The following is a 27586-nucleotide window of genomic DNA, read 5'->3' as shown; positions in this document are numbered from 1 at the left end:
GTCTCGGAAATAAGCTGCCCGGGTGGGGTTGCGTTTGGCGACGGCCACTCGCCACCCCTACCGCTCCCGCCTCTCCCCGGGATTTTCCAGCGGGTTAATTTCCTGTCCGGGTAAATCCTTTCGCGAGTCCCTCGCCCCTCCCTCCCCGCCTCTCCGCTGTCTGTCCCGGCCGCCCGGGCTCCCCGAGTCGGTCCGCGCCGCGCTCCGTCGCCCCCGCGCGCCCGGGCGCACGCCCTTCTCGCCCGGGCCGCCCTCCGGCTCCCCGCGCCCGGCAGCCGGGGCCCCGCCGCGCCGCCCCGCTCAGAGAGCCGCGTCCGCATCGCCGCGGCCAGCGCGGGCCCCTAGGCCATGCGCCCCCGCGCCGCCCCCCGCGCCCCCGCCTGCGCCGCGGCGGCGCTCGGGCTCGGCAGCCTCCTCCTGCTGCTGCCGCTCGCGCCCGGGCACGCGTGCCCCGCGGGCTGCGCCTGCACCGACCCGCACACCGTGGACTGCCGCGACCGCGGGCTGCCCAGCGTGCCCGACCCCTTCCCCCTGGACGTGCGCAAGCTGCTGGTGGCCGGCAACCGCATCCAGCAGATCCCCGAGGACTTCTTCATCTTCTACGGCGACCTGGTGTACCTGGACTTCAGGAACAACTCGCTGCGCTCGCTAGAGGAGGGCACGTTCAGCGGCTCGGCCAAGCTCGCGTTCCTCGACCTCAGCTACAACAACCTGACCCAGCTGGGCGCCGGCGCCTTCCGCTCCGCGGGGAGGCTGGTCAAGCTGAGCCTGGCCAACAACAACCTGGCGGGCGTGCACGAGGCCGCCTTCGAGACCCTGGAGTCGCTGCAGGTGCTGGAGCTTAACGACAACAACCTGCGCAGCCTCAGCGTGGCCGCCCTGGCCGCGCTGCCCGCGCTCCGCACCCTGCGTCTGGACGGGAACCCCTGGCTCTGCGACTGCGACTTCGCGCACCTCTTCTCCTGGATCCAGGAGAACGCGTCCAAACTGCCCAAAGGTGAGCGGGCCGGCCGGGCTGGGGGAGGGAGCAGGGACAGGCCACCACTGTCCTGCATCTCCGCGTGAGGAGCCCTGGCCAGCCCCTGGGGTGGAGGGCGGGGCTCGGGTTGAGTCTGGAAGAGAAGGCTTGGGGGCTCCCATCAAGTGCCCTGGCTGAGAGTTGCGCCCGGTAGCCCTAGAAGGTTCCCAGCCTGAACTTTTCCTGGGTCTCTGCTGGAGAGGGTCGTGGAAAGGACACATCTGGAATTCTTTGGAGTTTCTGGGCCCTGAGGCCGTACTTTTTGCCCCGTTTCTCCAATAACTCACTTTTCCAAGTCAGGGACCTTTCAGTTCTTGGGAGTGACCAGGATCATCTCACTGGACTTTGAGTCCTAGGACTGGTGGCTGCGGGTTACTGATGGGTCCCTCCTAAGTGGAGAGCACCCTACTGTGTGGGAAAGGCCCCATTCTCAGTGCTGTGTAGGGACAGGGAGAGCCAGCCGCTTGTCAGGGCTCCTGGGCAGCGTCTGGGGCCTGCGCTGGTCTCTCAGCTTCTCAGATCCGGTTTGCTCTTCTGTCTAAAAGGGGAGGAATAATCCCTGTAGGGGTAGCGGCAGCCCGATAAGATCCAGTGATGCAGTAATGATTAATAGTTCTGGGGCTTTCAGTCCAGATGGGAAAAAGCTGAGCAAAAATGTTGCGGCTGGTGCCCCTTTTAATTCCCTGGCGTACCCTTCCAGGGGTGGCATGGACATACATACCCACTGGCGGACAAGATCACAGGGCCGGGGGAGTTAGGGGGCCCGTGCAGGCCAGCAGGAAGGAAGCACAGGCCCAGCTGAGAAGGAGGGGACCGCAGCACATCCAAAGGGAGGAGCACCTAGACAGGGGGCGGTGGATGTCCTTCCCCTCAGTGGCCTTCCACTGTGAGCCTGTGAGCGCTGGTGCCCGCAGTGACCGCTCAGAGCTGGACCCCGCCTCCCACCTTGCTACCAAGGCTGTGGCAGAGTTGGAACCAGAGCTGTAAGGTGCACATTATGAAAGGTTATGTACCTGCAGGTTTAGCTTCAGTGTATCTTTCTCTTCATTTACTGAGAAGTCAAGAATGCTGCTCATCTATGTGCTGAATTCCCGTGTCCCCTTCTTCACTCTAAGTACATACTCCACGTGGGGGGCAGTCACTCCTCAGCAGATGCAGGAAGCCCCTGACCGGGCACTTTTAGCCCAGGCTGGTTCTACCACGTGAACAGTTCCTAAAGAGATCTGGCCTGCAAGTTGCAGAGTCCCCCAGCTTTAAACTTTGTCCCCATTCACTTGCCTGGCTCCCCAGACCTCCTCACCATAACCTGTCCCGGAGACGAGAGCACCTGCATGAAGACCTCACCGAGGAATGGGCGTACGCCCTGGTTCTGATTGTTCCTGCCTTTGCTTTTTGGCGAGGGTGTCATCAGTCACCCCCTTGGCTGGCTGGGTTGGTGTAATTGGCTTCCACTGTTTTCCGGATGAAGGAGTGGTGTTAGGAACAGGAGCTGCGGGTTTCAGTCTCAGTTCTGTTATGGGTGGCGTGACCTTGAACAGGCCATTTATCCTGTCTGGCCCTCAGTTTCTTCATCTCTAGATTTGACTGTAGATGCGAGTTGGCCCCTTAGATCTCCACAGAGCCCTGGATGTGGAGTCTGAAGACGTGTGTTTGAGTCCTGGCTTAAAATCTGGGGGACTCCGGTCACTTCACTTTTTGGAGTCGCACCTTCCCCATGTGTGCAGTCGGGAGGGACACAGGTGATGCTGCTTCGTCCGTCTGACCGGGTGGCTGTCAGGGTCAAGACGAGGTGATGTGGCTGAAAGTAACATGCAGTATGAATGTAGCCTGTTTCTCCTCCTCCTGTCCATGATATTGGGAAGAAAACAGATACCAGCTGGGGGGCAGATGGACAGGTTCTGAGCAAGGCGCAGTGTCCAGGGCCCTGGGGACAAGGCGGGTGCAGGAGGAGGTTGGTCTCGCCCAGCAGGGGGGGATGGAGGCAGCTCGAGGGTGGCCTGAGGATGCAGTGCCAAGAGCAGCTCTGGGCTCATGCAGCTGCCCGTGTTGTGTGGCCAGAACGTGTCCCCCCGACCGTGCACCAGAGGGAGGGTGGGCAGTGCAGGAGCTGACACAGACCTTGAAGCGAGAGATTCAGATCTAGATTCAGATTTCTGATCCTGGGCACGTCTCTGACCTCTCTGAGCCTCAGTTTCCCTGCCTCTGCATTCAGAATGTAGTAGTGGCATCCTCTACCATGTTTGCTGTGAGTTTGGGTGAGAGCAACTCTGTAAAGGATGCAGTCGAGCTTAGCGAGGTAGCAGGTGCTCTGTAGACAGATAGATGTTAATCGCGCCCCCAGCCCGTGTGAGCTGCTGCTCATACTCCTGGCAGAGGCAGTAGGGCCGTGTGGCAGTGAGCCCGGGCCCTGGCACCAGCCGCTTGCCTTCACACGCTGCCTCTACTTCTTACTCTTTGTGTGACCTTCTGTATCCCAGTCTCCTCATCTGTAAAATGGGGATGATACGGTATCCACCTCATAGGCTCGTTGGGAGGATTAAAAGGTATACGTTAAGAGTATTAGAGCAGTACCCGGCACACAGGAAGTACTGTGTAAGTGTTAGTGGTGTTGTTATTACCCTGTGTTAACTAGAGGGCTCTGAGCAGTGATGTGTAATTTGCCCAGGATCACACAGAGGGTTAGAAACGGAGCTGGGCGATGCACCAGGACCTCCTGGCTCCCGGCCCCTTGCCACGCCGACCACCCACTTCCTGCCAGAGAAAGTCGCCTCCGTCAGGGACCAAGTGCCAAGGCTTTCTAGGCAGGCGCTCTGCCTCTTCCAGGGCGGGAATTCAAAGGAGCAAGAAGGATCATGTCCCCACTGCCTTTCCCTTGCCTCCCCTGCCCCCTCCTCCCCCACAGACACAGAGCTTTCTCCCTGTGACCTTGACTGGCTGTGACAGTTGCAAAAATGTGCTGTCTGCCAGTGGAGCCTCCCCTTGTGGCCACAGCACTGATGGGGAGTGCTCAGTTACAGAGCTCGCGGCAGAAGGGAGGACGAGACACCGTTAGGCCCACTGGTGCCCTTGGTCCGGGCTCCTCCAGGGTCGGGGGTGGGAAGGTCTGGGTCTGAGGACTGAGCAGGAGCTGCCCTGCTGGAGGCCCAGGGGATGCCAGAATGCCTCGCTGCCAATTAGCAAAAAGAAAACACAAAAATACAACAAACAAAAAAATAATTTAAAAATGTTATTCGTCATTTATCTGAAATTCCACATTAATTGGACATCCTGGGTTTTATCTGGCAATTGACTTTGTAGCTTACAAGTGCTGTCTCTTTTAATGCAACTGCCAGGCCTGGCAGATACCTTTACTCACAATTTACCCGAGAAACAAAGGAAGTGCAAAGAAGTGAAGTGGTTTGCACAAGGTCACATAGTGGCTGAGATAAGCTTGACCTCAGGAGCGTCCAACCCTGCACCCGGTTGGTAGAAGGAGAGAGTGAGACCATCCCCACCTCCACCCCTCCCCCAGTCTCTGATTCTGCTGGGCGGCAGCAGCCTGCGTCCTCCTTCCAGACCCAGACTCTGCACCTGGTCTGGTGGTTTTTCCCTGAGACAATGGGGTTCCAGGGAATTTCGGACAGTGAGTCTCCAAGGGGACAATGATGATCTCACGTTAGGTAGACAGGGCCCCAGACCTGGTAGCAGGGACCTCGGAAATCACTAAGGTGACCTGGTGGGGCAGAGACGGAGAGTGGGGAGGACCTGCAGGAGACCAGGAGGCAACAGCAAGGACACCCTTTTCACAGATGGGTGATCTTTCAAGCCTTTGATGTCACATTGTCACATCGTCTTCCCTTTATAGCAGCCCAGCAAAGTAGGCAGGGAATGAAGACACAAAAACGGGCAGCATGGTGGTGTTTCTCAAAGTGCCATCTGAGAGCCACCTGCGCGAGGATCTGTGGGGGATCTCGGTTGAAGTGCAGATTCCTGGGCCCCCAGACCTACTACTGCCGAAGCCTGGAAGCCTGCATTTAACAAGCCCCGGACCTCCAGCAGTTCCTGTGCACACGAAAGCTTGAGCACAGCTGCTGGAGTGGGAAGGGCTGTGGCTCAGCCACCCACTCGCTGTGTGACCGTGTATACGTTGCCTGTCATCTCTGTGCCTCAGGTTTTTCTCTCATAAACAAAGAGTGTAGGTAGGAGGATTGTAAGGCTCCTTCCAAGCCTAAAATTCTATGGTTTCAAGGGAGGGGAATATTGACTTGGTTTTGAACATTGGGAATTTGCAGTCCTGGGGGGCCAGGTGCCCTCCAAAAACCCGTGTGCGGGATTTCAGGGCCGTAGTCCCTGTGCTGTAGGGAGGGGCAGAGCCTCTGGCAAACTGGCACTCTGGGCTCATGGTCCCGAGATGCTGTGGCAGTGTGGAAGGACTGTCCCCACGCTGTCCCCAGCCTTGCTCCTGGGGCCATGGGAAGAAAAGGCCACTGGGTTTGAGAAACCGAGGCCAGCAGGCACAGGGCTGTCTCTGTGCTTGGCTCTGGGGGTACACAGAGCAGGTGACACAGCCCATGCCGGGACTGAGAGTGCATTACAGGGAGAGGCACATGCAGGTGCTGGGGGGTGCTGCATTTGCCAGGCACCCTCGTGCACCTCCCTCTCTTGCCACGGCCACGTGTGGCCTGCAGGTCACTGCCCACGGTACTAGGGAAGACATGTGAGCTGATTCTCTCGCCTTGAGACCTTGACACATGGAGGTATAAGGGAGGGAGGGTTGGGACGACGAATGGATTGAGGCGGAATTAAATAGCACCACGTGTCAGACCTGGGGTCTGCGAACCCCGGTCCCTGGGTGGGGACAGCTTCCCAGAGAAGATCCACTAAATCGTCTGGAGCGTCCGAGCATTCAGGGGCTCGGATCCCTGGTGGGGCGGACCCTGTGGGAAGTGTCCTCTCTAGGAAGGGGTGTCATGGCAGGCAGGTGCTCCCAAAGTCCCATCACCACCCACCTGCTTACCAGGCCTGACTCGGGGATCGCTGGGGGAGCCCACCCCCATCTCCGGTAACTCTGCCTCCCTTTTCTGATGTCAGACACTGAGGGCCTGGATTGGTCAGAGGAGTGGGGACTTCTTGTCATGCTGACAAAATAATCTGTATTTCAGCCAGAGGGACAAAACCCGATGCTTACCTGAAGGTCACACTGGTCCTTTCTCCTGGGTGACTCCAGGGTAACTCTATTTCTTTTTCTTCTTTTATGAGTACCGCACGCTAACCGATTGCGCCACTGGACCACCCCTTTTCCTTCTTTTAAAAAATAAAAGCAGGCCAGGCATGGAGGCTCACACCTGTAATCCCAACACTTTGAGAGGCTGAGGTGAGAGGATCCCTTGAGCCCAGGCGTTTGAGACCAGCCTGGACAAGATAGCAAGACCCCATCTCTACAAAAAATTTAAAAATTAGCAGGGTGTGGTGATACGAGACTCTAGTCCCAGCTGCTAGGGAGGCTGAGGCAGGAGGATCTCTTGACCCCAGGGGTTCAGGGTTGCAGTGAGCTATGATCACACCACTGCACTCCAGCCTGGGTGACAGAGCGAGACCCTGTCTCTAAAGATAGATAGATAGATAAATAAATAAAAGCAGTTTTATTTTATTGATTATAAAAATAATAGGGTATGTTATTAGACTGAGAAATATAGATAAGTATGAAAAAAATAAAAACTACCCAGATACCATCACGATTAAAGTTTTGCTATATTTTATTTTGGTTTTATTCTTATGTCTATATACACATTTAAACAAATTGATATCACACTATATACATTTTTCCTCTTAAGTTATGAGTTTCCTGTCATTTCCAGTTCTTTGAAGATTTAACTTTTAATGGCCATATGAATAGGTCGTTTCATATTAATGTAGTCTGTCTGCTATTGTTAGAAATGTGGGTTGTTTTCTTTTGTCTTTTATATGTGAACAATGCTGCGGAGAACATCCTCACAACAGGTAAAGTTTGTGGAAAGCTCTGGTGTTTTTGGGATGGAAACATGTGGTAAAAGCTTATGCTTATGTTAAACCCCCAGATACATTTTTGCCTCAAGAGCTGGGACCACTAGCAGAGAGTACAGGTCTAGCCACACCTCTCCCAGCCTTATGTATTCTCATTTAAACAAATGTTTTTCAGTTTTACAGGCAAAACGACGATGTCTTGTTCCTGACTGCTTTGGCTGGGTTATTTGCTCACCCGTCGAGGGAACGTTTTGCGTGTGTTTATACCTAAGACAATCGTGTTCCTGGGCAGAGGTTGACTGAGGTCTCAGTTTTCTTGCAAGTGGCCTCTCTCCTGCTGCTGACGGGTCTGTACATGCCTGTGTGCCACTTTTAACTTGTCTCTTAATTGGAGTTGAGTCACTGGGGTGTCACCTTTCCTACGAGTCCCAGTGTCCAGGAGCCGAGTGCCAGCCTTTACGGGCACCGTGGTCTGCAGTTCCGGTGGAGAGCTAAGTGCAAACTTGACCTCAGGCAATTTCACAGTGCGCCCTGTCTTGGTTGCTCCCTGGAGAGCCCCCACAGAGTCCCCGAATGCCAGATCTTTCTGGAAATGGTATATTCATCATGTCACTCTGTCATTGAGCTCAAAGGGAGACCTCTTTGCTAAAGGACCTAAGATGGACAGCCCTGGGGGAACACAGCTGAGGACTGGGTTTGGGGAGGTCAGTGTCACCCTTAGGTGCAGTGGACCACTCGCCGGCCAATTCAGATGCCCAGAGGGTTAAGCCCTTTCAGCCAGGTGGCCATTTAGTGCCTGCTGCCCCAGAATCTTGTGGTCTCGAACGTAGTTTGGAGTGATTGGGGGCCGGGCTGGCAGGGGTTAGAGAGAGGCATCAGGACCTCTGTGTCGTGGGGGGTGTGGTGAGCACCTGGATCAGGCGTGTTTGTGGCCCGTGAGTCAAATCGCGTTCTGCCTGGGGCCAGATGAGAACACAGCGGATGCATCACTTCCGCTGCCCGCGCCTGTCTGTGCTGCTGCCCATCCCGGTTCTTCCCCTCCCTCTCGCCCGCCTTGACCTCTTTACCTTTCGGTTCCTGCTCTGCCTTCCTCCCTGCACCTGTCCCGGCTCCTGAGGCCAGGCGGGAGCCCGTCCTGTGTGATGTCCTGGGATCCTGCACTAACTCTGCCATCACTGTTTGACGTTGCAGGTCACATATCTGACCCTTTTGAGGACACAACATGTGTCTTGTTCCTCCTTGAATCCCCAGCCGCTGGGACAATATAGGCCATGTTTGGAAACCATCTGATGGCTTCCATTGCACTTAGAGTCAACCCAGCTCCCTCTCATGGCCCAAAGGGCCCCCTTCCCACCATTTCTCCTCCCTCCCTGCCCTCCCCCTCCCCCCACCCCACCCCTGCCACACCAGCCTTGGTCTGTCCCTGGAACACACCAGGGACCAACGTCCAGCCAGGGCCTCTGAACTTGTTGCTCCCTCTGCCTGCCTAGATCTTCAAATGGCTGTGTCTTCCTCACCACTATGTCTCCAATCAAGTGTCACCTCCTCCAAGAGGCCTTCCTTGACCATCCCACCCCCACTCCATCTCTCTCCATCATATCTATGTGTCACACTTACGTCATCACACTCACTGCGGTGGATGTTATCTAGCCCACAAATATTGTCCCGCTAGACACCCAGGCTCCGAGAGATCAGCATGCTCACTGCCGCCAGCCGTGCCCAGTGTAGGTGGGTCTCAGTGGGGCTGTGGGAGTGAGTGAGCTGAGGAATGTGTGCTCCTGAGGGCCACAGGGGACAGGCTGAGGCTATTAGCCTTAGCTTTTGTCCCCTGCAAATGCCCCCTCCCTTTGGTCAGCAAAGCATATCCAGATCACCCTCAGCAAAGGCGGGGCCTGAATGCGGGTTCTCTGGGTTTCCTTCCTGGGTCTGTGTGATCCTGGTCAAATCCCGTAGCCTGCCTGAGCCTCCACTCACTGCTCACTGCTCACTGTGAGGAAGGGAGGGAAAGAGGGAAGGAGGGAAGGAGGGAGGGAGGGAGGGAGCCAGCTGCTCGGGCCCTGTCTGCCGGGGCAGTGGTGGCCAGAGGAAGGAGTCCTGGAGATGCGGCTGGATGTTGTCTTCCCTCCTCTGCAAAGCGTGGTGGGGTGGCTGATGGGGAAGCTCAGGAGGCCGCAGATCCCAGTTTAACCCCAGCTGAACTGGGCACCTTTGCTTGTCAGTTCACAGAAACAGAAACCAGCTTCATCTGGCACGAGCAAATACAGGGTTCTGGTCAGGATACAGGGGCGTGGTGTCACCAGGACCCCTTGGTCCTGGACAGTCAAGCCTCAAGGAGTCCTGGGAGAGAGAGTTGGGGGCTTGGGAGACATAGCACCCCTCTATCTTGCTCTCGCTCTTGTCTCTGCCTCTCACACTTTCTTATTCCTCTGCCCACGTACTGCTGGGTTTCCTCTGCTTTCCCATCCATGTGGCAAAAAATCCCACCCCTGCCCCTGCCCCGCCTGCTCCACTCAGGAGCCCAGCCAAGCCCCGGCCAGACTGTGGTCCCTCGGTCCCAATTTCCAGGCCTCAGGAGGAGGCTCTGTCTGGCCCCTTTGGGAGGTGTCCCTCTTGGTACAGCCAGCTTGGGGGGTGACTGGGGTGACACTGGGCATTGTGGTTATGCGGGTGGGGGGTGGAGTTTAGGGAGCAGCAGCGAGGGTGGGGGCTGGGCAGGCCACCCACCAGGCGCCCCTGACTGTGGCTGTGTGTCCAGTGGACCGTCCACTGGCAGATAAGCTCCCTGATGTTCCTGGGCCCCCATGTCCCCTCTGTCAAATGCAGGCGACAGCATCTGCCCTTTGACCTCAAGGGATAGCGTATGAAGGAGCTCATAGTGCACTTTCCCCCATCACCACACATAGAAGCTATTATTATGTTTTTTGTTGCTCAAGTCATGGAAATGCAGACAAACAGACCAGAGAGGTACACAGGCTTACAAAACCCACCGAGCTTAGGGCCTGGCTGTCAAGTCCCAAACATCTGCTGACCCACACAGGGGCACTGTCCTCCCAGGGCTCTCGGTCGGCCCTTCAACCTCTGAGGCCGCCAGTCAAGGAGCCTCCTGGTGTTTCGTCTTCTTCATCCTCCCAGCTGGTTACGACATAAATGCCAAGGGCAGGGAGGCAGGACCTTGAGGGAGCTACGGGCCCCTCGGGACTAAGGGGCAGCTTCTCAGAGCCCAGCCCCAACCAAAGAGCCAAAAGTCACAGTCCTACTCCCAATGGCGACCCTGAGTGAGGTTAGCAGGAGAGGCAGCAGGTGGGGGTCAGCGGAGTGTGTGGGCACGCGAAGGACAATTTAGGGCACGGTGCTGGCTGAACTCCCACAAAGCAGGTTCCTCCCACTGGCCGCCATTTGTAGACCCCTGCTCTAGATGACCACGAAGGCCCTTCTAGTTCTGATTTTAGCTGATGTGTGACTTCTTGTGCCAGCCTCCTCTGGGGCGCAGGATGAGAGCATCTGGGGGCCCCTCCTCCCAGCTCCCAGCAGAGGTCCCTGGGTGGGTTCCCATGGCAAAGGTCCCACCTCCCCAGGAGCTGGCTTTTGAATCATAGCTGCAGAGTATGTTACTCTCTTTATATCAAGAAAATACCCCCCTCTCCAAATGATTGGAAAGAGCAGCACTGCTTTTTCATGAGACACGAATGAGACGGTGTGTGCTTCTAAATGTAACCATCACAAATGATTATCTGCATCAGAAATGTGGGAGTCTGGAGGCCAAGAGAAAGAAGAGTGTCCCGTAGAAAAGTGACCAGAGGCCATACAGCCAGGTGCCAGTAGTGATTTTCTTTGGGTGAAAGGGCAGTCTTATTTTATGTTTTAAAATAATTAATAGACCTTATTTTTTAGAGCAGTTTGAGGTTTATGGAAAACTGAGCAGACAGCAGAGAGTTCCCTCTGCCCCACCGACCCTCGCAGTGTCCCGCCGTTAGCATCTTGCACTAGCGCCGTATTAACACGTCCGCACGACTGAGGAACCGTTACCAGTGCGTGATTGTTAACTGAAGCCCAGAGTCAGTTTGCAGGAGGGTTCACTGTGTGCATCCTGTGGGTTTTGACAATTGGATCCTGTCATGTGTCCACTGTCACAGTGTCACGTGGGACAGTTTCCCCGCCCCTAAATCCCTGCCCACCTGTTCAGCCCTCTCCCCTCCTTCCTGAACCCCTCGTAACCACGGATCTTCTCACTGTCTTTTGTTTTGCTTTTTTGAGAATGTTGTATTGTTTTAAATTTTGCTTCTGTGTGCTTTCCAGTGGGCGTGTGTGATGTGTTTCCTCCTAACTTTTTATTTTAGTGCAGCACACACGGACCAGCGCACACACCCGCCATCAGCAGCCTCCCTGCGGGTTGTGCCGCTGGCCGGGAGGGCCACAGACAACTCTTGTCCTGCTGCCTCTCCAGCTCTTGGAACCGTCCACCCCCCTTAGCCTCCGTCCCGCTGGTCTGGGCCCTGGGGTACTGCACTGCCCCGGCTGACTTCTGAAACCCAGCCCACAGCTTTGTAAGTAGCCCCTGTGTTAGGCCCCCTTCGGCTAACCCTGCCTGAGTGGGTGGCGCTGGGATCCGGCCCGAGGAAGCCCTGCAGCAGATGCCTGAGCGAGGCATGAGGGAAGGCGGTGTTACAGGTTAGATTGCTCCTCCCCTTCAAATTCTTACACGGAGTCCTAACCCTGGTACCTCGGAAGGTGACCTTATTTGGATATAGGGTCATGGCAGATGTAATTAATTAGTTAAGACGAGGTCACTAGGGTGGGTCCTAACCCGGAGTGACTGGTGTCCTTATAAAAAAGTTAATTTTGGACACAGATACAGACGAGCACACCGGGAGGCCACTGTGTAGAGATGAAGGCAGAGAGGTGATGCTTCTGCAAACCAAGGAAAGACCAAAGGTTGCCAGCGAACCACTGGAAGGGGAGAGGCAGGGAACAGATCTTCCCCCCAGCCCTCCAAGGAACCAACCCTGCAGGCACTTGATCTCTGACTTCCAGCCTCCAGAATTATGAAATGTGCATTTTTGTTTTATAAACTCCTCAGTTTGTGGTACGGTGTTGCCGCAGCCCAGGAAGCTCCCGCAGGGGATGATAAGTCACTTTGCCAGCAAAAGGAGATGAGTTACATGTTCTCCAGAATGCGTCCAGCCCTGGGATTTTATGATATCAAAACAAATTGCTTCTGTGCCAGGCATGGTGGCTCATGTCCATAATCCTAGCACTTTGGGAGGCCGAGGTGGGAGGATGGCTTGAGGCCAGGAGTTGGAGGTTGCAATGAGTTGTGTTGACATCACGGCACTCTAGCTGGAGCACCAGAGCAAGAGCCTGTCTCAAAACGACAACAACAACAGCAAAACAAATTGCTTCCCTTGGTTTGCATGTGGGGAAATAAGCACTAAAGGCACAAATTGGGCTCTTTTTGGTAGAGGGTTGTCCCTGCGTCCTGCCCCAGAGCAAGCTGCTCCTCTGGCTTCATTTTGTCAAGTATCTATTCAATTCCAAGCATGGGCAGGGCCATCTAACAGAAATAGAATGCAAGCCACAGAGATCATCCCAGATTTTCTAGTAGCCACATTTTAAAAAGCTAATTTGAATATTTTATTTAGTCCAGCATATCCAGAATGTTATTTCAACTTGTAACCAATAGAAAAATTAATGATGGGATATTTTTCCTTTCTTTTTTTTCATACCGTCTTCAAAATCACCCTGTTTTACAGGTTGAGGGAGCCAAGGCACAGATAGGTCACTTTAACTTGGCCGAGCAGAGCAGAGCTGTGACTTGGAAAAAGTCTCTGCATGATCTTGGTCCCTAGCAGTTCAGCAGCCTCTCCACTGTCACATCAGGAGCTGGAGTCCCTCAGCTGCCAGCCCGCCCTCTCGGGTCTGTCGTTGCTTTGGGCTCAGAGCCAAACTCAGCCCGTGAGTCTTCCTGACTCGGAGCCCTGCCTTGGAGGGCCGTGAATGAAGGTGACTTGAGCCCAGTAGGGGAACCAGAGCAGACTGAACACCTGGTGAAAGCAGTTCGACTCCCACCATCTGCTCCCGTGAGAGCTTTATCTGGAGCAGTGACCCCTCCCTGCTTGTCAAACAGATGTCAAATCACATCCCTCCTGGGCTCAGAACTCCCCAGGAACTCCCATGTCATGGAGAGTAGGAGCCACAGTCCTTCAGAGGTTTACATGCCCCCGAGATCCGAATTCCTCCTAGTTTCTTTCTGACCTGGTATTTCCTACTGTCCTCTCCTTCATTCACTCTGGTGCAGGTGCCCAAACTCCTGCTGTTCCTCACGCACACCAGGCACAGTCCCACCCCAGGGCCTTTGCACCTGCTGCTCTCTCTGCCTGGAGTGTCCTCGCCCCTCACTCCTCCCAGATGCCACCTACTTCCTGAGCCTGTTGAACCCTGTCCCCTGCCACCCCTGGCTCTCCTTTCTTGCATCCTGTCCCCTCTGTGCTTCTTTTCCCTATTGCACCTGTCACCATCCGTCTTACTGTACGTTTTACTGATTCACTCGTCGTCTGTTTGTCTCACTAAATTGTAGCCACAAGGGCAGGGACCTGTGTGTTCTGTTCATCATTTTAACCACGGTGCTAGAACGGTGCCGGCAGGTAGCAGGTGCTCGATAGGTATGTGCTGAAGGAATGGCTGCCTCGGCGGGTGGGCGTTGAGCCAAGGCAAAGGGAAGATGAGTGGGGAGGAGGGGCCTCCAGAGCCATCACCCTCGCTTGGAGAAACCCGTGTGGCAAACTCGTTTCCTCCAAGTGTTAGTGATTTCAGGGTCTACCAGGAGTAAATGCAACAAAGGCAGAAGGAAGGGGGCGCTGCTAGTCACTGAGGTGTGAACCTGCATAGAATTCCAGACGTGGTGACACTTGGATGGGGAGGTCGGAAGCGGGGAAGGTTGGGGCCCCCGTACCCCTGCAAATCACAGCTTGTAAGCAGTTAGCTGGGCTTCCTGTCTGTTAGAAAATGCCAGATAACACTTTGTGTTTGGAGAGTAAGGCTGTGCTGATATAGGAAAATCGATGTTCAATTCTCAGAGGTGGAGACTTGGAAGAACACGGTCTCTGTCTCCAGACACCTGAGAGGCTGTCATTGAATAGAGGAGACTTGCTCTGGCCTCAGGAGATGGACCTCTGATTGGAAACCACGGGGAAATGGATTTTGATGCACCATAAAGAGGAACATGTAGCCATTAGGGCTCTGTAAGTAGCCTGCCTCGGAAGGGAGGGAGGTTGCCGTCACTGGAGGCATTCAGGCAGAGGCCAAATGACCACTTTGCAGTGGTGCTGCAGGGAGCATCAGGTATGGGGTGAGATTTCAGCCCAGGGTGCTTCTGTCCTCTGATTCTGACTTTCCAGGGTTCCTGTCCTCGTTCTGCTGGCTGGAGCAGTAGGTCCTGAAGGAGGGTCCCCGGTGCTCACACTGCAGTGACTGCACCTGCCTTGATGCCTAGTGCAGTCCCCCCTCCCGTCCCTTCCCCTCCCTCGTGCTTCTCTCTGAACCTAAATAGACAAAGCTCTTAAGCCACACAGCTGAGAAAGACGTGCAAAGCTCCCAGCCTCTCACACCTCTCCGGTCTCGTTCTGCTCACACCGGATCCTCGTCGGAAACCAGATCACCTGCCAGCAACCAGAATCGGTTTCTAAATATGCATTGTGCATGTCTAGTTCATGTCCTCCCTGGAACCAGGACACTGACCTCTGCAGCTCTCCCCGAGAGCCCGTGTAACCTGGGCTTGCAGGCACCCTGGGGCTGGCCCACCGTGTTGGCCACTGGGCTCATTCATTCCGTCCTGAATATTTGTCGTGCTTCTGCCCCGTGCTCCAGAGAGACTCGCTCCAGCATCTTGTCACTGACCATTCCATGGCTTCCTCAAATCGCATATCAAAAGCTTGTGTCCCCACCCTCTTGTGTCCATAACTCCTGCTTTAGGCTCAGAACCACACTTGGTGAGCTTCCCTGCTTCAGGACCTGGCCTGGTATGGGTTAAACCAAAGGTGACCTGAACATATTAGCAGAAACCAGAGCAGACTAAACACCTGCCGAAAGCAAATTCAGCTCCAGGTGCTTGGGACATAGTGAGTCTGACAAAGGCTCTGTCCTCTTGGAGCCAGCATTCCAGAAGACTCAGAAAAGCTTAGACTGCAGGGTTATCTAATCTAGCCTTCTTCATTTTCAGAGAGGAAACCATGGTTCAGAGAGGCTGAGTGACTCGCACAAAGCCACACCGCAAACTAGTGAAAAGCCGAAGCAAAAGGCAAGCCCCCCGATTCCCGGTCCAGCATGTCCCCCTCATACTGCCCAGCAGTTGTAAGGGGAAGGTGTAGCACAGTGGTGGGAACACAGGCTTTGGTTTTAGATCCACCATAGTTCAAATCCAATGTCTTTGTCTCCCAGCTGTGTGAGCCTGGGAAAATTGTTTAACCTCTCTGTGCTTTGGTTTTCCCATGTGGAAAACATGGATGGAAATATTCATAAGTCTATCGTGAGGGTCAAAGACATGATCCCTGTGAGGCGCTCAGCACAGTGCCTGGCACACAGGATTTGTAATAAGTGCCACTGTCGTTATCATCCCTGCAGTAAGTCCGTGTTGCCTCTCAGGGGCTACAGGTGTGTCTCAGTGAGGTCTCACTAAAGGTGGGTGGGACTAAGAGGGGACACCTGGCTCCTAGGTTTGGCTCTGCCACTGACCCATTGGGGGATGTGTGAGTTTCCTGTTGCTGCTGGAACAGGTGACCACACAGATCTGTTATTTCACAGTTCTGGAGGTCAGGAGTCCAAAACGTCTTATGGCCCAAGTTGAGATGTCCTTGTTCCTGTCACCTTTCCCAGCTCCAGAGGCTGCCCACGTGCCTTGGCGCTCGGCCTGCTTCACCCTGACCGCTGTTTCCATCGTCACCTTTGCTTCCCTGACCCGCCTGCCCTCCCCTACAGGTCTTTACCCTGTGATTATGTCAGACCCACCTGCATGGTCCAAGATAGTCTCCGCATCTCAAGAACCTTAGTGACATCTGCAAAGCCTCTTTTGCCGTGTAAGGTAACGTAGTCACAGATCCTGAGGATTCGGATGTGGATGACTTTGGGGGTCTTTATTCTGCCTCCTACAGGGACGTAACTTCACTTTCCCCACCTGTGGGAGTCGAGTGAGACACGGCACAGGCGTGTTTCTCGTGAACTCTCCCTGCCCCGGCCCCAACGCCTCACCCTGAGATCACGTCCCCAAAACTCCACGACCCTGCCCTGGTGACAGTAGTTGCCACAGTGCTGGGAGCTGCTGAAAACTCCCAGATACAGGTGTCTTCTGCCAGGATCCTGGCCCCCGCTGTGGAAAAAATCATAAATATAACCTCAAAACCTACTTGATTCCTGCCGTGCCAGAAAAATCAGAATCGCTTTTGTTGGTTCGGGAGCTGTTGGGGCATAGAGAGCACTTTGTGGGCTGAGGGGGAGATTCTGGCACTCAGAGGAAGATGTCCCTGGGATGATTGTCACAGGCAGCACAGGGGGGAATCCCCAACCCCTGGGCTGGAGTGGCCCCTGGGGAGCTTCAGAGCTAGGCAGGTCCCACGTGGTCGGGGGAAGGACTGGGTCAGAGGAGGGAGGGAGACTCGCACTGCTGAGCAGAGATGCGGCGTATCTTTTATAATAAAATTCTGGAATCTACCTTGTGTGGACCTGTCTGCATTTTGAGATCCCCTGGGTCTAGAATAACATGAGCATTAACAGCCAAACATGTCCTGGGTGAGTTGCAGGGCTGGGTAATTACGTTTTTCTAAAAATTCTTTTTTTTTTTTAAGAGTGAAGTTTTTCTCCATTTTCTTCTTCTTTTATATTACATTTCTCCCCCCAAAAATATAGCAACAAAATGTGGCCTATACATGCAATGGAATATTAGCCTTAAAAGGAAGGGAATTCTGACACAGGCTGCACGGATGAACCTCGAGGTTCATGTTATACCAAGGAAATAAATCAGACAGAAAAGGACGGATATTGCATGATTCCACTGCATGGAGTACCTCGAGTAGTTGAATTCACAGGAACAGACAGTGGGATGGGATTTGCCAGGGGCTGGTGGAGGCGGGGAATGAGGAGTTAGGGATTAGTGGGGACTGAGTTTCAGTTTGGGAAGATAGAAAGTTCTGGAGATGGGTGGTGCTGATAGCTGCACGGCAGTGTGGATGTAACTTAACGCTAGTGAACTGGACACTTGAAAATGATTAAGATTGTGAATTTTATGTTATATGTATTTTACCAGAATTAAAATATTTTTTAAAAACTAGGTTAGAAAAATACCCCGAAGCAGTCTCCTCCTGAGCACTGTGGCCATCTCAGGCTGGCCCCCTCCTTACCGAGGGGCTGTCCCGTGCCGTGTGGGATGCCCAGCAGCATCCTGGTCTTCTACCCACTAGCGGCTGGTGGCACCCCACCCAGTACGACAACCAAAAATGTCTCCAGACATTGACAAATGCCCGCTGAGGGGCAGATTCACCCCCAGTTGGGAAACATTGCCCCGAGGGTTGCTGAGGAAGAACATGGAGTGAGATGATACAGGGAAGTACTCATGGTTCCTGAAATCGTAGGATTTTCAATGAATATGACTTCCCGATAGAACGTCATCTTGACGGTGTCATAGGAGGGGCCCACTAGCATACACACCCCTCTGCATCCCGAGACACGTGGCACGTCTCTTCTTCCGGCCGGCCTGCGAGCCCACCACGGGAGATTGTCTCTGCACGTGCTGCTTACAAGGGCAGGTCCAGGGGCGGAGCCACAGTGGGGTCCGGGGTCTGAGCATCCAGAGGCTGCGTGGAACTCTGATCACCATAACGAGCCATGGCGGGTCCCAGACTCATGGGCCATTCTTAGATGTCCTCACATTGGCCTTACTGGAAGGTTCTTTCTAACCAGATCATCGACAATAACCAGACACAGGCTAGCACCCTGAGTACTCGGCCTGGGGCCCGACTCGTGGGAGGTGCTTGTTACTGACGGTGGAGCCGGGGTGGTGGACAAGGGAAGGTAGAGGCAGAACGGTGGCGATGGCCGAGATGACGGCTGTGATGGCGACATGGGCGGGGGTCGTGGAAACTCACGCCTTCCTTCCCTATTTTCAGCCCTTTGTGATCATTCTCTGCTTATCTCTTGTGGGGAGGAGGTCAGTTGATTTTCCCTGCTTCCGTGTGCGACTGATGTCTGCGTCCTGAGGTGAGGGGTGGGAGTCGGGCTGGGGTGCAGGGCACAAATGAAGTCACATCCCTGGTGCTGCATCCTTGCTGCTGGACTGTCCCTTCTCCAGGACACTGTCGGTGGAGCCAGGACAAGCCAGGGTGAGCCTTTGACCCGTCACTGCAGATGCATCTTCCTCTTGCAAAATCAGCTTGTTACTTAATCAGATGAAGTGTCTGCTGTCTGAGTTGGGATTTTAATTGGGAATTTTCCCCCATGTGATGGTCGATATTTAATGAAAGTGATGGTGGAGAACAAAGGTTAGCACTATCGGAAATTAGAGCTGGTGTTCCCTGGCACCCCTGCGCCCAGGAGCAGGAGCGAGCCCTGCAGTGGCCTCGGATGCCTCTGGACGTGGCGCTGTCCTCTGCCGCAGCAGCGGCCATAACACTTGCAGCTTCTCCAGGTGCGCAGAGCTGAAGTAGGAACCTGGTGCCTGGGAAGAGCATGAAACAGGGAATCAGGAGACCTAGGTTTCAGTCCAGACTCCAAGTGACCTTAGACAAATTGCCGGACTTCTCTGGGCCTCTCATCTGTAAAATTTGGGAGCGGAGTGGGGAGGGCGGGAGACAGATGTCAAATGTGCCTTCAGATCTAACCTAACGTGCTGTGAAACCAGGTGTGCTGGTCAAAGTCCGGCTGTGGGTGTGAAAGGCCAAGAGGCTGCTTCTGTTTCCTGGGCCTTCGAGGGTTGGTGTTCCGGAATGGTGGCAGGGAGGACAGGGAAAGGTGTTCAGCTCTCCTGGTAATCAGAGAAATGAAAATTAAATCAACAGTATACTCCTTTATGGACTATCAGATTGACAAAGATGAAAGAATGACAAAAATCCATCGTTGGTGAGAGTTCAAGGACTCACACACAACCTTCAACTTGTGGACACACATCTTAGAGAAATAACGAAGAATGTGCACAAGGCTGTTCATTGCAGCCTGGCTTCTAATACGGAAAAAACTGGAAGCACCCTGCAATTGGGTGAGTGTGTCATGGTTCATCTCGCCCCAAATACCCTACAGCCATTAAGTGTGATGCTTTACAATTTTATTTATTGAATGAAAAACTGTTCCATATTGGGTTATCCTTCAGAGTGGCGGAGTATGTCTACATGGTGGGTTTATGCACATATACACACAGGAAAATTCTAGAAAGGTGAAAGCCAAAGTGTTAATCATATATTTATGGGTGTTTTGTTTTTTTTTTTTACCCCTGCGACAGAGTCTCACTCTGTTTCCTGGGCTAGAGTGCCGTGGTGTCAGCCCGGCTCACAGCAACCTCAAACTCCTGGGCTCAAGCAATCCTACTGCCTCAGCCTCCTGAGTAGCTGGGACTACAGGCATGTGCCACCATGCCTGGCTAATTTTTTCCATATAGATTTTTTAGTTGTCCAGCTAATTTCTTTCTATTTTTAGTAGAGACGGGGTCTCGCTCTTGCTCAGGCTGGTCTCAAACTCCTAACCTCAAGTGATCCTCCCGCCTCGGCCTCCCAGAGTGCTAGGATTATTGGCGTGAGCCACTGCGCCCGGCCTTATGGGTTGTTTTATTCCCCTTCTTTTTGTTTATTTCTTTTGTCTCAGTGTGTTTGCAGACTTTGCCTAATAAGTGGAATTAAGAAAACAAAATATATTTTTAACCACCAAAAGCCCTTATCAGCGTCCGTTGATCTGTGTTATGCAGTCCCGCGAGGCCAGATCCGGGGAAAGGCCCCGAGAGATCCTCTGGCTGCAGGCCTGACTGCTGGCAGGGGGCCGGTCCGGTGCAGGAGATTAATCTCAATCTACCATCCGCTGTGTCACCGTCTATTTCTGGAGAGTGGCAGCTCTTCACCCTCTCCAGCTCAGGTGTCAGCTGCTGGGGAGAAGTCATCAGTCAAGGGGAGAGAGTCCAGAGGGGTGGTGGCAGGCAGGACACCCAGCGGCCCTGCACAAGGGACATGCCCATCTCTTCCAAGTGTGTCCTGGAAGAGAAGGAAGACGTGGCCATGAAGGGAAGGCACTGTGGACCCCGGTCTGCCTAGGCCAGAATGAGACGGAGCTCACTTTGCCTTTGGTGGAAGGTAGATGTGGGTTGGAGGAAGACCCATAACGAGACAGAAAGTAGGACGTCAACCCCCTGCCCATGGGGTCGTCTCCCTAGGAGGGTGCAAGCTGCATCATTACCATGGCCTCCCAAGACCCTCGTGCCACCAAGCACATGGTTTTGTAGGGACAGCTGGACAGAGTCAAATGATTTGTGGCTGTGAGACAAAGACTGATGGTTAGGACAGGTTCCAGCTCAACCTTGAACTCCGTTTTCCTATAATCCATTGGTTGGGCTGGGTGCGGTGGCTCACGCCTGTAATCCCAGTACTTTGGGAGGCTGAGGCAGGAGGATCGCTTTGAAGCCAGGAGTTGGAGACCAGCCTGGGAAACATAGCAAGGCCCCACCTCTATAAAAAATTTTTAAAAATTAGCTGGGTGTGGTGGTGTTCCCCTGGTGTCCCAGCTACTGGGGAGGCTAAGGCAGGAAGATCACTTGAGCCCAGGAGTTCAAGGCTGCAGTGAGGTATGAGTGCACCACTGCATTCCAGGCTGGGTGACAGAGCAAGACTCTGTCTCAAAAAAAAAAAAAAAAAAATCCATTGGTTGGGCCCCTTGAGTGTACCCAGCAGAAGCCAGCGCTGGCTAATGGAGGCAGGGAAGGAATTATTGCAGGGATGTCAGGGTGTACTTTGGATAAATCTCTCTCTACACACACACACACACACACACACACATAGTCTCTCTCTCTCTCTCTCTCTCACGTTCTGTTCTGTTTCTCTGGGGAACCCTAACGAACACAGGCACCATCTGAAACCTTGAAAATCTGAACACTAACCACAGGTTTCTCAAGCACATGTGGTGGCCAGACACCGTGGTAAGAACTTTCCAAATATTCTCTCATTTCGTGCTCACAGCCTCATCTTGAGGGGGTGCTCGGGGTGGCTGGGCCTGGCGCGGGGTCACACAGACATCAGGTGGTGGCCCAGCCCCCGCAGGGGGTCTGCTCTGCCCTCACGGGCGGCATCTCCCCATGTCTGTGTTTCAGAGCATCTGGGGCTCTCCTGACAGGGCTGTCCAGAGGCTACGCCTGTCACTTGACCTTCCCAATCTGTCCAGCTCTTCTAGGAGGTCTTCTGGAAACTTCTAGGACATGTCTTTAAAAGACACTCTGCCTGAGGGGAGCTTGTTCTGGGGCGCCAGGCCGGGCTGGGGCAGCCCTGGGTCTCGCTGCCTGGGAGAGTGGCGGGTACAGGGTGGTTAGTTGTCAAACTCTGCAGCCAGACTGGCTGGGGTCAGTCCCAGCTCTGGCATTTCCCCGCTGTGTGGTTTTGGGCAACTCACTTGCCCTTTCTGTGCCTCAGTTTGGTCATCTGTAAAATGGGCATAATTATAGTAGCCTCCTTCTCGGGTGGGCCTGGGGAATAAATGGGCGCATACGTGTGAGGCCCTAAGAGCAGTGCCCGTCACACGACAGGTGCCACGTCAGTATTGTTTATTTCCTTTGCTATTCTTATCTCAGGCAGCTGAAGAGGTGGGTCAGGGAAAGGAGAGAGAACATTCCAAAGTCACGTACGGACGTTGCAGGGCCTCCCTTCCTCACCTGCTCATGCCCCGCGCCAGCCTGTCCTTCCACTTCCCCCAGAGCTCCTCCGTGGGCTTCCCCCCGCCTCTGCCATGCAACTTTTCACGTTCTACTTGAGGTGTCCTTTGCACCTGTCCTGACACCTCTCCCCTAAGACCTGAGCTCCTTGAGGCCAAGTGCACCTATCTCTGTCTCTCTCTTTCTCTCCCTTCCTCCCTTTCTCTCTTTCTCTCTCCCTTCCTTTCTGCATTCCTCCCCACCTCTCTTTGTCCCTTTCTTCTTTCCTTCCTTTTTCCCTTTTTCTTTCATATCCATCAAGGCCCTTAGCATAAAGCCTCACCTGTTTTTCTTAATGCATGAATTACAGGAAGCCATTTAGTAACTAAATGTCCACTGAGTAGTTAAGAGCGGCTGCCTTAGAAGGTTACTGTTTATTCTGCTCCAGTTGCCATAACAAAATACCATTGATGGGGTGGCTTAGACAGCAGATGTCTGTAGACATCTGTTTCCCCACAGTTCAGGTGCCAGCAGGGCTGGGTTCTGGAGAGGACCCTGTTCTTGGCTTGCAGATGGCCACTTTCTTGTGGCATCCTCACATGGCAGAGACAGAGTGAGAGAGAGAGAGAAGCGGAAAGAGAGAGAGAGATACAGAGACAGGCTCAGGCAGCTCTGTGGTGTCTCTTTTTATAAGGGCACTAATCCCATGAGGAAGGCCCCACCCTCATGACCTCATCTAACCCCAATTACCTCCCAAAGGCCCCATCTCCAGGTACTATCATATTGGAGGCCGGGGCTCCAACATATGAATTTTTGGGGGGACACAATCATTCAGTCCATAACAGCTACCTATTTATCAGAGCATTTCGGTCTAAAGCAGTGGTTCTCAACCAAGGGGACTTCGTCCTTCCCACCCAGGGGACATGTGGCAATGTCTGGAGACATTTTTGATTGTCCCACTGGGTGGGGACTGCTGCTGGAATCTAGTGGGTAGAGGCGGGATGCTGCTAAACACCCTACAGTGCACAGGAAAGCCCCCACATCAAACGGTTGTCCTGCCCCAAATGTCAGTAGCGCCCAAGCTGAGAAACCATGGTCTAAACTAAGGTCCTGCAGGGGAGAAGAGGGGACCCCAAAATCAGCCTATGCCAACTCCAGAGTTCTGCAGTTGGTCTCACAGCACTTTTAGATGCTTTAGTAGCAGTGTCCTCCCGCCTTCTGCTGAGCCCTGTCTGCCTGCCTGACTCTCTGTGTCCAACTCTTCTTATTTCTGTGCACTTTATGAGCTGCAAAAACCCATCAAGTCAGTGAGTCTTATCATGATAGCGCCACTATCATCGTTCCAAAGTCCCCCATCCCTGGTGGGCTTGCGAGCAGTGTTTCTCCAACAAGCCCATTTCTTCCAGCCACAGAGAAATGTGAGATGACATTTTCTAAAATTGTCGCTTTGTAAAAATGCCAAGACTAATCTCAAGGCACAAAGAACATTGTGGAAATCAAAATTGACTCGAGAAGTCGTGGCCAGCAAAGGCTGGATTGAAATGACAGGCGCTGTGGGCTTGTGTTATTGTGTTGTGGTTGTTTTCCATTTAATACTGCTTACTGAAGACAAGGATTTTTAGAAAGTTTCTGTAGCTAAATAATGACCTGTTACTAGCTTGAAGGTTGCAAATAATCTGCTGTCTTTAGAAACTGCCTGTGCTTCCTGAGATCTGTTGGTGTCCATCTTATTTATTTGCACAGCTTTGGCTGGGTGTGGGCTGCTAAGAGGAGACAGGTTGATTGCATTTTCCATTTTTCCATTGAAGAGATCAGTGTCTGCGAGGGAACTCCAATAGAACCTGTCTTAAAGCTCTCCTGTTTTATTCAAATGCATTTAAAATGCTCAGAACTTTGGCCTCTTTAAGAAAAAGAAAGCGTCAAAAACTGTAATCAAGTGTAAACTGAAGAAGCTTACAGAGCTAATTCTTTGGCTCTATAGAGCAGGCACTGATGCAGGGGGAGGAGGGAGAGCAGAGGCTGGTTGCTAGGCAATGGTTCCCACGGGGAGGAAAGCATCAGTGGGTTGGTTGTAGACTATGTAAAAGATGGGCCAGGCTAGAAGGAAGCAGGAAGCTCAGATACTCTTCCTCCATCTTCTGTTTCTGAGCTGGAGTAGAAAAGACACACAGATAAGGACTCCAAGAGTGGTTGGTTGCGGGGTTCCTGTGCAATGAGCAGGGCTGCTCTTTGCAGGATAGAAGCCAGCCAATTAGCGAGGTGAGAGGAAATCATCCCGCCTTTGATGTCATGCTGGAAGTGGGTGGAGGGTCAGCTAGTTGAAACTTGGAAGCACTGGGAGGAGGGCAGGGGAGGTTTTCCTGAGAGTTGAAAGGAAGCCAGAGGGAAGCAGAGAGTGAAGGCGGTTGAGCTTCCTGTCAAGATGGTGTCCTCACATCTCTCTGGCTACTCCTGCTGGAAAAGGGGGACTTTATTAATCAAAGGATAAGAGGCAGGCTCCAGAGCCAAATGCTTGGGTTCAAATCCTAGCTTCATCACCTTGAAGCTGTGTTGCCAAAGGCAAGCTATGTAGATTCTCTGTGCTTCAGTTTTCTCATCCATAAAATGGGCATAATTGCAGTACCTACTCATAGGTGGTTGTGAGAACTGAGAGTAGATACATATGTAGCACTTAAAGTAGTATCTTGACAGAGTAAGTGCAGTGTGACTATTAGTTACTATTATGTTTTTCTCTCCTCTTCCAGATCAGAAACAGAAGATCTGAGCTCTTTATGCATTCTAATATCATGCATTCTCTTGTAACTGAGGTTTGTAAAGTCGTGGCAGTCATTTGAGTTTGTGCATAGTTAGTGTTATGTACCAGTCAGGATGGGTACATGATGCTTGGTAACAAGCAGTCTTTAGTGGCTCAGCACTATGCAAGCCTGTGTCTTTGGTTCATGTCGAATGAGGGCTGGGGCTGGGGCTAGGGCTGGGGGGCTCAGTTCATATTACTCATGCAGAGTAGTGGTCCTCAGGGGCTTCGTCTCAACACATCTGTCTTTCCAACTTCAGCTCGTGCCAAGTTCCCCTTTGCCCACTCTGCTGCCCCCGGCTGCTCTGTGTTTCCAGAGTGCCAAGCTCTTGCCTAGTTTATCTTCTCTGCCTAGAGTGTTCTTCCCATGGCTGATTCCATCTCATCCTTTAGACCTGAGCTAACATAACACCTCCTGACTGCCCCATCCAAAGACAGAGCTTTGTCCCAGACATTCTTTACCAATTCACCCTCATGTTTCATCCTAAACATTTGATTATTATATAACTCAATCTACTCATTTATTGCCTGAAACGTAAGCTGCATAAGGGCAAGGGTTTTGTTTTATTCACTGCTGTGTCCTGAGGGCCTAGGACATAGCAAAAACTCAAAAAAATATTTGTGGCATAAATGAATGAATGTCTTCTCCCACTAGAATTCACACGCTCTGGGTAGGGGCCTTATTGGCCTCGTTTATCACCTGTCTCTCAGCCCAGTAAAGTACTCAATACATATCTGTTGAATGAATAAACGAGTGTCTGGAGAGCCACCTGTCATGGTGCCCAGTTTCTCATGCCTCAGGCAGGTCTCCCCGTAGGCTCATGTCAGTAGATGGGAGTGTAGAGTTTACCTGCGATTCTCTTCACTCCCCCTACATCACCTGATGGCAGATGAGGTTTCCCAAGAGAAATGGCTCAGTGATAAGGGAACAGTCAGTGAGGCAGTATCTCTGACATGTTATAAACCAGCCAGACGTGGTAGTTCACACCTGTAATCCCAGGACTTTGGGAGGCTGAAGTGGGAGGATCGCTTGAGCCGGGAGTTCAAGACCAGCCTGGGCAACATAGCAAGACCCTGTTTCTATAAAAACTAAACAAAAAATTAGCCGGGCATGGTGGCCCGGACCTGTAGTCCTGGGAGGTTGAGGTGGGAGGATCGCTTGAGCCCAGGAGTTCAAAGCTGCAGTGAGCTATGATTGGGCCAACTGCTCTCCAGCCTGGGTGACAGAACAAGACCCTGTCTCTTAAAAAAAAAAAAAAAGGCCGGGCACGGTGGCTCACGCCTGTAATCCTAGCACTCTGGGAGGCCGAGACGGGTGGATCGCTCGAGGTCAGGAGTTCGAGACCAGCCTGAGCAAGAGCGAGACCCCGTCTCTACTAAAAATAGAAAGACATTATACGGACAACTAAAAAAATCTATATAGAAAAAATTAGCCGGGCATAGTGGCACATGTAGTCCCAGCTACTCGGGAGGCTGAGGCAGTAGGATCGCTTAAGCCGAGGAGTCTGAGGTTGCTGTGAGCTAAGCTGACTCCACGGCACTCACTCTAGCCTGGGCAACAAAGTGAGACTCTGTCTCAACAAAAAAAAAAAAAAAAAAAAAAAAAAGTACTAAACCTTAGAACAGCATTTTCTGATTTTTTCCTTGGTGGTTACTCTGAGGCTTTAAAAAAAAAAAAAAAAGTTTACCTTCCATTCAGACCAGCCTTTCCCCCCTTTTATTTTTGGGGACTACACCTGCTTTGCTGGCTCTGCAGGCACTCACCTTGTCCACCTGTAGGCAATTCGCGCTGCAGCCTAAACCTCTCTCTCCTTCTACCCGCCCTTTCTCAGGCCTGGACACGATCCAGTGCTCCCTGCCGATGGAGAACAGGAGGATATCCTTGCGCGAGCTGTCAGAGGCCAGCTTCAGTGAGTGCAAGTTCAGCCTGTCGCTCACAGACCTGTTCATCATCATCTTCTCCGGCGTGGCCGTGTCCATCGCTGCCATCATCTCCAGCTTCTTCCTGGCCACCGTGGTGCAGTGCTTCCAGAGGTGCGCCCCCAACAAAGACACAGAGGACGAAGACGAGGACGAGGATGACTGAGCCACCTCTTCCCATTCCTCACTGTCCAGCACCGAGCCAGCAGCTCCTCTCTGAGAAGACAGGGAAAAGCATCGGCCCCCGTGGGTGAACAGAACAGAGCCTGCTCCAAGTCTGGGCCCCCGGGTGCCCCACTGGGACCCCTGGTCATGAGGTTTAGCATCAGCAGAGCGGAGCAGGGCAGAGCCCGCCTCTCAGGTGGAGGTGTGTGTTGGGGGAGAAGACGGCTGGGGCAGGCTTCGTAGCTGATGGCTGAAAACCTCCCCAGCAGATGCGAAGACTTGCGGCTTTTGACCACAAAGATGATTTTATGTCATTCTTTCCCTGACCTGGACTGGGAGGTCACCAAGCATCCCCATCCTCCCAAGAAACAGCAGCTCAAACAGTGGGAATTAAAATTCAGATCATTCTCCACAGGAGCAAGAATTCCACCCTTTGTCTAGTAGGCCTCAGCAACCTTGGGATGTTATACTGAGAACTAATAAACCATGTGCAAGGGGCGGGCATGGTGGCTGACACCTGTGATCCCAGTACTGTGGGAGGCTGAGGCGGGAGGATCGCTTTAGGCCAGGGGTTCAAGGCTGCAGTGAGCTGTGATCACAGCACTGCCCTCCCGCCAGGAGAACAGAATGAGTGAGACCCTGTCTCTAAAAAAAAAAAACCAAACAAAAGCAAAACACAAAACCCATGTGCAATAGACTGAATTTTTGTGTCCTCCCCCAAATTCATATGTTGAAACCTAATCCCAGTGTGATGGTATTTGGAGGCGGTGCCTTTGGGAGGTGATCAGGTTTAGATGAGGTCATGGGTGCGGCCCGAGTGATGGGATTAGTGTCCTCATGAAAGAGGCCC

General features: G+C 53.0%; 1 protein-coding gene across 1 annotated transcript; it reads left to right on the top strand.

Annotated features, from left to right (window-relative positions):
- The first annotated feature begins 348 nt into the window (after positions 1-348).
- On the top strand, positions 349-26737 carry LRRC38 (leucine rich repeat containing 38). The gene is made up of 2 exons (XM_069479145.1): positions 349-997; positions 26484-26737. Exons 1-2 carry the CDS (start codon positions 349-351, stop codon positions 26735-26737), a joined length of 903 nt encoding a protein of 300 aa, XP_069335246.1.
- Positions 26738-27586: the final 849 nt, after the last annotated feature.

The sequence above is a fragment of the Eulemur rufifrons genome, chromosome 8, assembly GCF_041146395.1.
Source record: "Eulemur rufifrons isolate Redbay chromosome 8, OSU_ERuf_1, whole genome shotgun sequence".
Classification (NCBI taxonomy): Eukaryota; Metazoa; Chordata; class Mammalia; order Primates; family Lemuridae; genus Eulemur; species Eulemur rufifrons.
Note: the sequence above shows the minus strand (reverse complement) of the source record. Positions and strands in the feature narration are given on the sequence as shown.

Bases quoted from the DNA above. Each gene is read 5' to 3' on its own strand.
- LRRC38 (XM_069479145.1), top strand. From the start codon at position 349: ATGCGCCCCCGCGCCGCCCCCCGCGCCCCCGCCTGCGCCGCGGCGGCG. The intron at 998-26,483 runs GTGAGCGGGCCG...GCCCTTTCTCAG, and splicing joins CGCGTCCAAACTGCCCAAAG to GCCTGGACACGATCCAGTGC.